The sequence below is a fragment of the Anastrepha ludens genome, chromosome 5, assembly GCF_028408465.1.
Source record: "Anastrepha ludens isolate Willacy chromosome 5, idAnaLude1.1, whole genome shotgun sequence".
Classification (NCBI taxonomy): Eukaryota; Metazoa; Arthropoda; class Insecta; order Diptera; family Tephritidae; genus Anastrepha; species Anastrepha ludens.
In genome coordinates, this window is record NC_071501.1 from 11702523 (window position 1) to 11718466 (window position 15944).

Consider the following 15944-nt stretch of genomic DNA (forward strand, 5'->3'; position numbering starts at 1 on the left):
TCGCCCCTCGACAGGCAATGGCAGACTTCCGAGTGTATTTCTGCCATGAAAAAGCTCCTCATAAAAATATCTGCCGTTCGGAGTCGGCTTAAAAAAAACTGTAGGTCCCTCCATTTCTTGAACAACATCAAGACGCACACGACAAATAGGAGGAGGAGCTCGGCCGAACACCCAAAAAAAAGGGTGTACGCGCCAATTATATATATATACTTATATATATCGACATTTTCTTTAACATGAAAAATGCCTGCACGAAATCGTCGAAACCAAAAGAGCATGCAATTAGCTGTTTTATTATAGGCACCATAAACACCATTTACAATTTCATTTTTCACTTTATCAAAGAAAAACTGTAAAACGTACCGAATTTTCCCTTTACTTATTTCAATTGTTACTCACAACTAAATGGGGTAAACAAAAAACAGCAAGATAATTCTTTAGTGTAAAATGTCACCTTGACAAAACTTAATAAACTTTAAATTACCTGATCGCTACTTTACGAATTATCGATCACTACAGCCATGTACCGAGAAAATTAATTTGAATTATTATTTTATTGCTAAAATATTGGGATAATCTATAATAAAGACAACATTAATCTAAGTTCAGATTTGTTAAATACGATAAAATTTTCATCGAAATTTCCAATTTTTTAATCAGAATTCGAGTACGCAATTTTATAGCACGTCCAATTTTAACGTAATAAAGTGCAAGTTTGAAGCAGCTTAAAATGATCGTTGAGTTTTCATCAATATCACGGTGTTGTGCATTTTTTCCACATAACGAATGTTCGAAGTTTTGTGTTATGGTCAAAACTTAACAAAATGTTGTGTTTCATTGATTGTTCATCTCTGTTATAGAACATTCACTTTCATATCCCTACTAGAACTGTACGTTTACCATTTCATCTTAAATTTCTTAACATGAATTATGCGTGTAATGCTCCTATTGCCCGCGCTTTAAGAGAATTCAATGAGAGCTCGAGTTCTATTCCGCTTGACTTATCGGTGGCAAGAATTTTCAAAAAATGTGTGTTAGAGTTTTCAGAAAATCGATATTTTTTTCTTAATGTACATATGTTTAAGAATACACACAGAAAATTTAATACCGTTCCGGTAAATATTTTCGAAGTTACACGTAAATTTGAAAAGGCGTTTCAGAGTGCTGGAAAGTACAAGGCCGGTGCGGCAGCGCGTTTTTTCTCAAAATGGTGATTTCAAAGTCGGTGACCAACATTACTCGAAAATAGCGAAACCGCCATTAGTGATTGATTGAAGATTTTTTCTCACCGATAAATATATGTTTTTTTTTAAACAATTTAAGTCCGAAATTTTGGTCAAAAATCGATTTTTTTTTTTGAGAAACCGCCATTTTGCCCAAACTATTTTTTTTGCTTATACCTGCGATTAACGAAATTTGTTTAGTAATCTGGTTTTTGAATTTCAGAGGATCCAATTCAGAGATATAGTGGTCACCGCAAAACGTCTATTTTGAGAGGAGCTCCCGGAGATCAGCTGTAGCTCCTTTCTAAATAAATATTTTTACTAATACTAAGTCTTGGCGGCTAAAATCTCGGCGGCCGCCGTAGCCGAATGGGTTGGTGCGTGACTACCATTCGCAATTCACAGAGCAAACGTAGGTTCGAATCTCGGTGAAACACCAAAATTAAGAAAAACATTTTTCTAATAGCGGTCGCCCCTCGGCAGGCAATGGCAAACCTCCGAGTGTATTTCTGCCATGAAAAAGCTATTCATAAAAATATCTGCCCTTCGGAGGCGGCTTAAAAGTGTAGGTCCCTCCATTTGTGGAACAACATCAACCCGCACTCCACAAATAGGAGGAGGAGCTCGGCCAAATACCCAAAATAGGGTGTACGCGCCAATTATATATATATAAGTCTTAAAATACAGTTAAAAGATAACATAAAATGAGTACAAATTTTTAGAGTTTTTAAAGTTAGCTCAGAAAAAATTCTGGAAATTTCGCGTTTTCGACCTTCTAGCTGTAGATAACCCCTCAAAGAAGGAATTTTATGAATTTTTAAAATCTTTTTTTTTTAGTTTATTTAACCATGCTTAGTAATTTAAACTCATTATAAATTTGTAAAAGCTTTTATTATGTTTCTGATTTTAAATAAATGATTTTTTTTTGTATTCATTTATTAGGTGCAATCTATCTTATGGACAAGAAGCAAATTTCTTAAAACTACTTTTTTTATTTGCAAATTTAATAAAAAAATTAATTTGTTAAAAAAAATAATTTGACAAAAAAAATGTATTTAAAAAATTTTTAGTTTGCAAATAACACATCAATACAAAAAGAAACAATAGAAAAACAAATTAAAAACACACGACCTCCATTTATTTTTATAAAATATTTCTTTTTGAAGAAAAAAAGATGAAAAACATCAAAACATTGGCAGTACATAGCCAAGTAGAGGAGCGGAGGGCAGTGTATAGCCGTAGACTATTATAAATATATTTTTTCTTTCAATGACTCTGTGTGCTGTATGTCACAGAAATTTGTCCCTCCGTAGGACACCTTTTTTAAAACCTTCCGTTGGGCACCCGGGTCCGGCCAGACCCCTATGTATTTACATGTGGGAAATGGGTCACTAAAAATTGATTACAATGCAATTTATGGAAAAATATGGAATGATATATATTTATAGATTCGGTGGAAGGAAAGCAAAACACCTATACGAGACATTTTAGTGCTGTTGACATACTAGATTCTTGCGTACAATACAATAGAAACGAGTTTTTCGACGAAACTTTTCGTTTCCCTGTAGACAAAGGCGACAATGTCTCTTCGCTGTGAGTGTATTGGCTACGCTTGGTTGGTTCACTACAGTATTCCCAGGGCTAGTAATTGGTTTGTTGAAAAATGAGTCCATAGCCAAACGAGTAGTCAATTGAGAAATAACGGCTGGATTATTATTGCGATTTTTGATGTTTGCAAGGACCAATGTGTTCGATAAAGTCCTTGGCCAGACTCGGGCGCCCAGTCGAAGGTGTGACTTTTTAAATACTTTTTTCGTCCTATCCGAGGATTCTTTTGAAACAGTTATATCCATAAATCGATAGGAAATTAAATACCTATAAGGAAGCTACCTGGCAGCTCAAGTTGGATGCCCAAAGGAAGGTTAAGAGATTTTATTTAAGTTCTGTAAAACTTCGTGAAATCTTGTTTGCATTTAGGTTTTCTGATGTTTATGGAGCTATTAATAAACTGGAAATTAGGCTCCCTTTCTTTGTAACAAGCTGCCTATGCCCTTGCACGTGCAATAGAGGCCCTTTTTTAAAATGTTCATTTTCCCGCTGAAAAAGAATCACAAAACATGGTTAATTTTACCACCTGGCTGAAGTGATCGCCTGGTTAAGTACTCTTAAGATGTTTCTAAAAAATATATTCTGAGATTAGCTATTACCTGCCGCGAGTTAACTATTATTAGCCTTCAAGTATAAACAATTCTTTTCCATGCCACTGGACACGGATTATCAAATAATCTTAATTCTTCGAGTACCTATTGACCCTAGCTCCTAGTAAAATCGATAAACGAGGACTATGCGGTCGATAAATAAGTTTTAAATTAAAAGATTTAATATTAAAATAACTCATTTTTTATTATAAGAAAGCATAATATTATCAAACTAAACAAGCATAGCATTTTCAGTCTTCTTTGACATGAGGTCACTCGGGTCTGCGAAATTGCTTGTCCACAATTGAAGATTAAAAACAAACTTTTTCCAACATCTGATTATTCATGGTAGCCATGCACAAATGCACTCGGCTTCAGCGACCTTGATATGATAAACTTTTATATCCCACACTTTTGTTGGTTCTCAATTAAACCTCAAATTTGAAAGACTGCCTTGGCTGCCGAAGGTTGTATGTTCTGCATGTAAATTATCCAAAATTTTCATTATTACAATTTTTTTTTGTTTTTTTTTTATACATCAAGTTATTATTTTAATAAGTAAACTAATCCATTTTTATCAGCTACTTTTAATTTTTCCCCAAAGCATTTCTGAAGGCTATACCATTTACCGTCAAATAATAATAATTATGGTTTTGGTTCATTTCCTTTTATTAACAATAAACCACTTCCTACAACAATGCAAGCAGTCACTATTACTCATAGCCCCCAATTCGTTGTGGCTGTTACACTTTTAATGAACTTTTAGTTACACCGTTCGCGCGTAGAAATGATATGCATCAATGAAGTAAACAAAAGACTACAGCGCCGAACGCGATTGGCAGCTTTCGCACACAAAGTCGCTTGCAAGATTTCGCAAGTATTTTGCGCATTTGATTTTCAAGTTCTTTCGCCTAAATAAAAATTGCATAATAGCGGCATAATGCGGCAACTATTTAGAAAAAATTAAAAAAGAAACAAAGCAAATTAAAAAAACACACAAATCGAAAACCCACAATAGCATTAAATTTACCAAAAAGCTTCCTTCGGAATAACACACATACACACACTCACAGGCATACGCATTTACAAGCGCTTACATAAAATATTTATTTCAAATAGTTTTTCGCATACATTTTTTGTAAAAAAAAAAGATATAAAAAAACCCAATTTATTTAACCACTCACTTGGACTAAATTCCACGCCATCGCTAATACCGACTTTATCGTAGGCCAACACGCCAACATTTAGTAGTTGGGGCGCAGTTTGAGGAACTGGTGGTGATGGTGCTGTTATTGCTCCATTTTGCGGTGTTGCTGGTGCTGGCGCGACAGAAAATGTACCTGATATTGCCGATGGCTGCACGGCAGCTGTTGTGTACCCGTCCAAGTTGTCCGACACCGCTGCTGCTGCTGCTGCGTTCTCCGATATTGTTGCGGCAGTTGCACTTCCGAGTATTGCCGCAATGGCGGTAAGACACAAAATATTAAATTTATGCATTTCCACTGGCCTTTTTTGGTGTTGGGCGCTTATTTTCGTTAACGAGATTAGTTAATTTTTTTTTGTTTATCAATTAGTGAATATTAATTTCCGCAGTTGGAGGTTGACTGCTCGTAATGCGTTGTATTTGTTTTTTTTTTGTGTAAAGTATTTATTGCATAGATTTTTAATTGGTATAAAAATAAAATATTGAAATATATATTTTCAACTTGGTTCTAAATTAAAAAAAAAAAATTGCTTCTCGTTTAATCACTTTTGAATTTTTTTTTTTTATTGTTCACCACTCTTTTTGTTTTTTTCAACTCGCTTTCTCACTTAAACAAAATTTTACGATTTTTATTTTAAATTTTGTATCCCATTTAAGGCATCGCAAACTTGTTGGTCAAACTCTTATTGGCCGAAAAATAGAAATGATTTGCGATTTATTAATAGCAATGAAACCAAGTATTTGTTTTTTAATTTTAATGAAATATTCCTTTTTTTGTTTTATTTTTTATTTTAACTGTCCGTTTTTTTTTTTAATTTTCCTATTTTCCCGACCAACTAGCGAACGCGCCGCTTGCAAATCTCGAAATGAGCCGTAAATACGTTTATTTATAGTTTTTATATCAAAACCCAAAATCGGCAAAAGTTTTTTCATTTACTCAACCAAAGCAACGACATGTGCAAGAACAACAACGTAAATGACTATAAAACAGTAACAGTAGTGCAGCGTCGACTGCAAAATATTCGGTTGACTTAAAACAGAAAAAAATACAAAAGTACCAAAAGCTCAAAATTCAAACATTTGAAATACCCACAGCTGCAGTAGCGTCTGCCTTCAAAGTGTTGAGCAACCAAGCAACCATACGGCACAACAACTGCAAACAACGTCAAAGCCAAAGAGCAGCGTCTAAGAGCGTCCATAGTTTACGCTTTATTAGAGGAGCTTTACGAGCTAAAAGCTTTTGCTCTGCTTGCATTGTTGGCTAGCTGCCAGCACTTGTAGGTGTTGTTGTTGTAATTTTTAGTGCTATGCTGCAATATATGTATTGTTCTTGTAATAACTGCATTTGGTCCAATGTTGCCTGAGTAGTTAGTTTTTATACCCAAAGCACTAGTAGGTTGATATATAACGGATTTCTTTCGAATTGGGGACACATATTCGTATGAAGGTATACGTGAAAGAATGGAAAAGTGATTTTTTATAAAATTTATAATCTTTATTTAGTCCTCAAAACTATTTTCTACCCTTTTATTATAATGGAATGTTCTACTAAGCGAAAAAAATGGTTTTTTTCCATACCGTTGTATAACCGAAATTCAATTTGGAAGGCTAGTTTTGAATTCCATCATCTTAATATACCTATTGTACTATTTATACCTAACTACTCAGAACAGAAAGAGAAATCGATACAGAGGGAGATTTCTGTTTTACTTAGTACTCAGTATTTTCTGAATGCTAACTTTCAGTCAAAAATCAATTAAAATGAAAATTATGAAGCATCTTTCAAAAGTGACGCCTACTAATTCTAAGGCTAAGGAATAATTTCTAGACGTTACCTTTTCTTATGTCATCTTTGATACCATTCTAGTAGACATATGCATAATTTTATACGATAGAGCAATGCGTTAAAAGTATTGAATCTTTTTATGAAAATAGAACAACATATCGCAAAATTCGTAATTTTTTTGGTGGAAATAATCATCCGATTGAGTCGACAAGTCAAAGGGTGCTGAAAAACTTTCAAGGAATTGGTTCTGTCGAGGATAAAAAAAGAACTGATAAACCAAAAATTGACTCGACAATTCAAGGGTTGGTAAAAAAAAGTTCGGGAAACTGGTTCTGTCAGCTCTATCGAGGATAAAACAAGAACTGACAAACAAAAACTGGACATTCTGTTCAGAATACTGCTCCTGTAGTGCAAAATATTGCTAGACAACCTTTAATATCGATATCTCGACGTTCTTAACAATTAGGAATTCATGAATTGACTATTTGACGGATTTCACCCGTACACATACAGGTGGGCATTTTAATAAAGTCGCTTTTCACTTCTTAAAAGCCGTATTTTGTATAAAAATAGTCAAAGAAATACTACAATATAAATTTTGACATGTTTTATTTTAAAACAACATCTAGACGCGTCTTTTGAGAAAGAACCCTAAACTATGGAAAAAATAGAATTTTTAACCGTTATCAAGTTCTTCGCTAAGCAAAGAAAACCCTGGTGGTTATGAAAAATAATTGGGCTCACAGGGACTCAAATCTTCGAAAGATAATCTCTATATCATTTAAAGGTAAGTCTCAAAATATTTCTGTGCACTAATATGCACAGAATGCTCCGATTTCTACAGGATTTGTTTACTTTTTCACGACTCTCTTCTGAAAAGATTTTCGACACAACTTGGATAAACTTTTAAATGAGAGGTGTCTATTAGCCAAAATGTATTAAAAAAATTCTACAATTAATTTTCAAATTACAACAGAACAAACCTGACTTAACCGATTAGTACAGTAGATTCTCTTTTATGCGGTTCCGCAAGAAACAACATAAAAAAAAACACCATAAAAAAAGCTACCACTTCTATAGTAAAACTATAGATACGTTTCACAAGTGCTAAGAACTGCATAAATCTGAAATAATGTAATAAAATCGCATAAAAAAAGGGCACTAGTCCCATATTATAACTATAGATACGTTCCATAGACCGCATGAATCTGAAATAATTAAATAAAATCGCATAAACAAAAAATTGTATTTTTGAAAATTATATCTTTATTTAAGAAACGTCAGAGTCGAAAAATAAATTTACGTCAGAAATAGATCCAGACAATACCCACATGTTGCGCATTCGTTTAGGATTTGGCGTAAAATCACTTTCGTCACTTGAGGAAATGTACACGTCTGATCTAGATGGGTTAGCATTTCTGATGTAATCTGTGATGAGTTTTTGCTTAGCTGGTTTAGAATCTTGTTTATATGTACAATTCTCGATAGGTTGACATGCATTTTTTAATTAAAAAAAAAACCGCACTATTTCAAAACCGCATAAAAACAGAACCTACTGTATACTATTTTTTTTTTTTTGCTTTTTATAAAACTTTGAAATTTTTACCATCACTTCTCACTAATCAAAATTATCAAATATTATATTTCCTATTACTATTGAAATTTTAGAGGCAGCAGTAACATTTTTTCAATATTTTCTCTTGTCATTTTGCATAAATCTAATTTATCAAATATTTTATATTACTATTAAAATTGCAATAGGCAGCCGCCGTAGCCGAATGGCGGGGTGCGTGACAACCATTCGGAATTCACAGAGAGAACGTAGGTTCGAATCTCGGGGAAACAACAAAATGAAGACAAAACATGTTTCCCATAGCGGTCGCCCCTCGGCAGGCAATGGCAAACCTCCGAGTGTATTTCTGCCATGAAAAAGCTCCTCATAAAAAATATCTGCCGTTCGGAGTCGGCTTGAAACTGTAGGTCCCTCCACTTGTGGAACAACAACAAGACACACACTACAAATAGGAGGAGCTCGGCCAAACACCCAAAAAAGGGTGTACGCGCCAATTATAACAGGTGGCACAAAATTAATCAATTATGAAAAGATTTATAATATTTGCAAATATCGTCCTACGGCAATCATATTTGACACTTGTGAGCTAGACAGCTGCAGCATACAAACAGACAAGCAATGTAGCACTTAAGGGTCAAAATAAAGATTTCCGTCATTCAAAATAATTTTTTTTTTAATAAAAAGTTTAATGGTTAATTTTGCGCCACCCGATTACATTTGCGCCACCCTTTATATATATATATATATATGTATATTAAAATTGCAAAAATTAAAGCAGTATTTTAAAAAACTGTTTGTTATGACATTTACCGAAAAACGTTAAAGAGAACCGCAGATATTTTACTTCACTTTACTTTAATTACCTCTATACTAGCGTGCGTTTTTTTTAGCTGTATGAAAATTATCGATATCGATAACTATGGTTTGACAGCTGAGAATGGCTTACTGGCTGGACATTTCTGTTCAGTAAGGGTTGCCAAGCCGTCATGAATCGTTTAACGCTAGAACAACGCTTTCAAATTCTGGAAATTTACTTAAAAAAAAGACTGACTACATTTTTTTGCGACATTTGGATTCAACAAATTGGCGTAACTTGTCATACATTACTGGAAAAAATTTGACTAATCGAATAATCCATGGATCTCGTAGCCGCGGTAGGCATATGCCAGTTATCATATTAAAAAATTAAATTTCATGAAATTATCTACCTGATTAAAATGAAAATAAAAAATCATTTAAAAAATATTTTTGTTTAAGAAATTATCCGATATAACTTCGAATCGCTCACCTCTCAAATATAGCAACATCGCAACATTGCGTTTGAATAGCATCACGAAAAAAATTTCTTTCATAAAGCTGATAAATAATAATTCAAATAAATAATAAAACAAACTACAACTAAGTTAAAAAGCCAACCAGATCATGGCCAGCAGCTCGGAGTTTCAATCACTTCTTAAATTTAATTTAAGTAAATATCAAATTTGATCAGTTTTACTGAAAAACTTATACTTAAAGTCTAATCTTATACTTAGGAATAAGCTCACATGAATATTTAGTGAAAGAATTGCATGTAGAGTCTGCTTTTAATGAACGGCAATAATTCAAAAATCTGAAAAGTAGTATAAAGTAAATGCATGGCTGATAAAATTTATAAATTTGCCTAATTAATACTCTAATAAAACGTGCGCTGGGTATACTAAGTGATGTATGCTGTGTGATACCACCTAAACTTAGGCACTCCTATACAATTAATATTACGGGCGCTCCTGAAGCTTTTTTCACAACGCTACAAAACTACATCAGGCAAAGCTCCACTCGACTCAGCTCAAAACAATTTCTCAGTCCTGTACTATTCTGCAAGCAAACTATTTAATTATTCTCATCACATGTGATGTATAAGTATGTGTGTGTGAGTGATTATTCGCAGATTTGTAAATATGCAATAAAATTTTGTAAGTAAATATACAGCCAAATATGTATATAAATGTATGTGTGTTTCAGTAGAGTGCAATATAAAAACCCCATAATTTCGTGGCATTAACATATATTACTTTTCACATTCTGGGCGGTTTTAATATATTAATTGATTTTTTCCTATCAAGAACTACGTGAAATAGAGTTTAGCCTATAAATCAATAAGAACAGTGCTTCTCAAACTATTTTCTCTCCCAGATTATGAGATATTTTTTAATTCGTTTTATAATCTTATGAGATTTTACAAGATAAACTAACTGGTGACCGCTTTCATATAATATGAAACACTTAGTGTATTTAACATTAAGAAAACCGCTTAATAACATTAAATTTTTGAAAGAGAAAGGTGCTAATTTCTTTTTAGTTGACACTTATTTAATTTAATTTAATCTAATTTTAATTTTTCAATTAAAAAATAAGTGGCAATGCCATTCAAAAATAATTTTTAATTAAAATATTCCATATGTATAGTATATAGATACTTAAGTTTATATTATCATAAGCCGAAGGCCCTGGCAGCCAGCGCTTACTACTTACGTGTGACAGTTATTTATAATTGTAACTCTAGTAAATAAATAAATAAAAATAAAAATAAATAAAATATTCCAAATAAAATGTGTCGTGATACCCACATCTTAATATTTAATACATAAATTACTATTTCATCTTAAGAGCTAGGTGGCAACGCTATACTTTTAATTAAAGCTTTGTGCATTCTTTGTTTTTGCAATTAATATATTTTTGTTAGCAATTTCTTAATTTCAAAAAATAGGTGGCAACGCCTTTCAAGAATAACTTTTAATTAAAATATTCTCAATAAAAATTTACGGGGTACCTACATTCTAATATGTACTCACTTCATTATTTACCATTATAATCCATTCAAACAATAGGTGGCAACGCCATACATGAATAATTTTAGTTTAAGCTTTGTTCATCCTTTTTAACACATTTTATTTGATACCCATATGCTAACCTCTAATTAAATTTTGTTATTAATTTCTTTGTTCCTTAAACTTAGATGGCAACGCCTTTTATTTATTATAATTTTACTGTATTAAAATAAACTTATTCATTACATTGATATAAAACAAATTTTTTTTTTTGCAATTAATATATTTTTGCTATCAATTTCTTAATTTAAAAAAAATAGGTGGCAACACCATTCAAAAATAATGTTTAATTAAAACATTCTTAATAAAAAGTTACGTGATGCCCACATCGTAATATGTACTCACTTCATCAGTTACCATTTTAATCTTAAGAGCTAGGTGGCATCGCCATATATGAATAATTTTTACTAAAGCTTTATTAATTCTTTTAAACACATTTTGTTTGATACCCATATCTTAACCTTTAATTAAATTTTGTTATTAATTTAAATCTTTATTTAAATTAGATGGCAACGCCTTTCAAAAAATTTACTGGAGTATACATATTTCAATGCAATATATATTTTTATACATAAACTTGTACATTTATATTTTTTTGCAATTAATATATCTTTCTTATCAATTTCTTAACTAAAAAAAAATATGTGGCAACACCAGCTAAACATTTTTTGTGTTAAAGCTTTTTTAAATGCCATTTAATACCTATATCTTAATATTTAGCTGAAATCAGAAATTAATTTGCTAAAATTGCAATAAAATTCAGATGGCAACGCTAACAAAAAAGGTTCTTTTGGAATAGCTTTGCTTTAAATATGTACCTTGATACCCATGCTGTAGTACTTATGTCCATTGTTTAGTAAATTACTTTTTTTAATAAAAACAGGTGGCATCACCCTGTATTCCACCGATGTAAAAGTGCTAAAATCGGATAAGTTATGTTGGAGTCATGCGCTTTTTTCCCTTTCTGGGAGTTTGGCCGAGCTCCTCCTCCTATTTGTGGTGTGCGTCTTGATGTGGTTCCACTAATGGAGGGACCTACAGTTTGAAGCTTTTTCATGGCAGAAATACACTCGGAGGTTTGCCATTGCCTGCCGAGGGACGACCGCTCTTAGAAAAAAGTTTTTCTTAATTTTGGTGTTTCACCGAGATTCGAACCTAAGTTCGCTCTGTAAATTCCGAATGGTAGTCACGCACCAACCCATTCGCCTACGGCGGCCGCTTACATACATGCATGGACATAAAACTCCTATAACTCTCTTAATTGCATCAAATCAGAAATTACGATATTTTTCAAGGAAAAAATAATAATAATAAAAATTACATAGAACAGTCTAAACATGGATAAAGCCTGGAAAACCGAAAATAAAAAGATTATCTCTACCTAAAAGCCTCTGTGATATAAAATTTGTTAGTGTTACCCAAGTAAATTTTGTAAATTTTATAAATTTTGTACACCAAATGATAGACTTTTTTTTTAAAGCTGTCGCCTCTCGATAGGCAATGGCAAATATCCTAATGTATTTTTGCCATCAAAAATCTCCTCATAAAAACCATCTGCCATTCGGAGGCAGCATAAATTTGTAGTTACAAGAAGAACTGTTCTAATTAGGGTAATTTAGAATGTTTGGAAAGTTTACTTTTAAGATAAAGATGATTTGTCTTCTTCATAGTTTTATAATAATTTATTTTTAAAATTTAAAATTTATTTAAAAAATATAAAATATAAAATCCCTTCGCTTGATGTTAAATCTAATGAGATGAGTAGCAATCAAAAGAAAAAACCGAAACAAAATCAGAAAAATAAAACTAAAATGAAATTTTAACAATCAAATTTGCGACTCCATCAACACAGCATAAAACACGCCCTCATAAATCTCTGCTACTAACTGGACCTGTTGTTCTCTTTAAACTTTTCCTTTGAACTATCGATGTTTCCTTCAACTCTAGTCGCCCCTAATTGGGAACCACTGATTTGTAACATAAAATATCATTTAGAAATAAATAAATACCTCACTGCTTAATTTCAGAAACAAATTCAATAGAATTTACTCAATTTGAAACTCAGTTTCGTAATGTTTCCGAAAAAGCACAAGTTCATTTTTTGAACAAATTATTAAGAAAACTGATATGAAGGTTGTGTCGAATGTTAATTAAAACTCAGCGCATTTCGTAATTATCTACCAAAGCTTTTGCAATCATTTTGGTTATTGCTAATTTTATTATTACTACATTATTTGTTTTCTTTATTTTTCAGTTTATGCACTTCATGTTAATATTGGTAGACGGAACTGTACAATGAACTACGTATAGTAGGCATAGTGTGGTAATATATAATAAGATTAAAATGGCATTCAGATGGGGATTCTTGAGCTACTGATATCAAATATTCAGACGTCAAAATTATGTAATATTAATTAGTAAAAAATTGTAAGCTGAAAAAAACCGAGTAATCTTAATTTCATTCAAACCGTTTAAATTTGAAAGCTGTATGTACAAAGGTTTCAGTATACGATATATATTATAATAATATATGATGCAACAAAATAGGTACATATAGGTCGACCAAGACTCTTTCATGTAAGCTATGGTCGTCCTTGACTTGTTCCGATATTTAACCCTGTTCCAAACGGAATAGCAAATTATGCTTGTGGTTATGGTTATGGTTATGGTGGTTATGGTTTCTTAAAAGGCCTCGCATTTAAGTTAAAAAGACTTTCTCTTGAACGAAAAATTAAGCTAATAGCTTGGGCAGAAAAATCAATGCTGAAATATTTAATATCTCTAAATGCTAAGTTAGCATACCTTTTAAGAATGTACTTTCAACCGCCTGTGAACTTTGTAAGTTGAGTGTCCCTGAAAACATCCAGCACGTCATAGGCATCTGCCCAATTTATAAACATTTTCGGTAAGAGTATTTTGGTGAAAGTACGTCGGATTTATCTAATATTATAAATATCTTAAATGGCTGTGATACAGGGTTTTGTATACATATTTATCCGGCTACCGTAAAAATTGGGATATGATTTTAAATGAATTTTTATAAGTACTTATTTGAGTTTAAATAATAGTAATTTGTGCTTACCGAAGTTGTTGGTATTTTTGCATTTTATAATAATACTTTTGAACCTGAATTCTTTGAATTAAAAATGAAGGAAAATCTGCCATCAGAGACTTATTTTAAAATTTTCCGGCTGACAACATTACATGGTGTAGTCGTACGTTCCACTAGTTATAAGTATATAATTATCTTTGTGAAATAAATAACATAAGAACTAATTAACTAACTAAATATTCTTGTGTGCCATCACGACCTAATTCACATCACTGGTACACATCACTTCTTCCACATCAGCAGTTTACTTATACATACATCCAGATCAAGGCTGTCCATGTTGCCTTCTAGATAGTACCAGCATAATTGATTTTTATTATATCGACTATTTTTTAAAAGCTTGAGAATTTAAAGCTATAATACAAAAAGAAATATTGTTGGAATTTTTTTTATTGTAATCTGATAGATAATTTCATGGCATTTATTTTTGAAATATAATATCTGGCATATGTCCAGCGCGGCTACGAGCTACATGGTCCAATCCATCGGTCCAATTTTTGACTACTTTTTCCAATAAATCTGGCCTTATGGCGTCCATGGTGGCTTAAATATTGCAATAAATCGACTGTTCAACGCGCAAGTTGCTTTCTATTTTTCACATTTTTCAATTTACGTAAAATACATCAGCTCTAAAACCTACAGATACACGTGTTGCTGCTATTGTTTTATTGGTGTTTATTTTGTATTTAATACTGAGTACTTTGAATTGTTACCGAGTACAAATAATTGAGTGTCTCAGTGTATTCGTTAGATAATCGAGTACTTATTACTTTAAGTATCGATTCTGCCCAACACTAATCAACTAGAAGTTCTTACCCATACTTACATATATACATTTGTTGAGTGCCACACTACTTCAAAAAACAAAGTTTTATTCACAAAACTTTATTGAGGCAAAGTATTTGTCATAGCCAATAATTAAGTGGGTGTGTAGGAAGCTCAAATAATTTAGCAGTTATATATTAATCTAATTGGCCCTACAATTATTCTTGTTGTTATTATTTCGGCTGTTGTTATATATTAGTTGTGTCAAATATTTGGTATATAGTACAGGGAATGTCTAACTGGATGGAGAATGGATTTATTAGAAAAAATATTTAAAGTGAGCGAACTTTAAATGAAGTTCAGTATCTCAATATTTTAGAAAAAAAATAGCAACTCTCAGGTGATTATGGTATTATGGTCAACTGTTTTTTCTTTTTCCTTATCTCTACAACTCCTGCAATATTCATGTGAGAAAACTCCTAGTATCGAGGAACGCCTGCCAAGGGGCTAAGACAAATTCAGACGGAATAGGGCAAACGTAATATTCGCAGATGAATTTTTGGAGAATAGTTGCTTACGTCAGATACTGATAATCGACAACTTCAGCAAAGAAACAAGTTAAGGTTCATGTTTGGGGCTGCTTCTTCGAAAAAGCATTTGGCCGTTTATTTGTGTTTACCATCAATTTGAATGCAGTTTTGGTGAATAAAATTTATCAATAAGATGTATTACCGTCGGCTGCGAAGATGTGTGGAAGAACTAACCAACCTTAAATTTTACAAAAAGTCAACGATCCCAAGCAACGAAGTCAAAGGTGTGTAGAGTAGAAATAACTAAAGAAGTCGAAGCACAAAATGAATGTTTCCTATAAATAGTGAATAAAAATGGCTAATAAAAGAAAAAAACGGAATAGCAGAAAAAACTATAATGGGAAATAAATATATGAGTTTTCTATTACGACTCTGAACTTTGCTTCTTGTTGAAGCAAAACTAAGTCAAGCATGACTTGAATTTGAAACTTTTGGCAAAAAGTTAAGTCAATGCCGCACCTAGTTGCTATGCCAGTGTAAAGTTCATTTGAGGCGACCATGTCGCGCATCGAAAATTTTCGTTTTGCTGATTTGTGCTTATTTGTATGCATTTTATACTGAAGGCAAGTCTTTAACTAATTTTGGTTTTTTATGCATAATAAAACTGCGTACCTTTTACGGAAAAT

At 32.3% G+C, this 15944-nt stretch overlaps 1 protein-coding gene across 1 annotated transcript in view; it reads right to left on the reverse strand.

Moving 5' to 3' along the window:
- LOC128864243 (uncharacterized) overlaps positions 1-5735 on the reverse strand; it is a 34519-nt gene extending 28784 nt beyond the window's left edge. The window contains exon 1 of the mRNA XM_054103808.1: positions 4606-5735. Coding sequence (XP_053959783.1) covers positions 4606-4918 — 313 coding nt within the window. The 5' untranslated portion in view covers positions 4919-5735. The remainder of the gene's footprint in view (positions 1-4605) is intronic.
- Positions 5736-15944: the final 10209 nt, after the last annotated feature.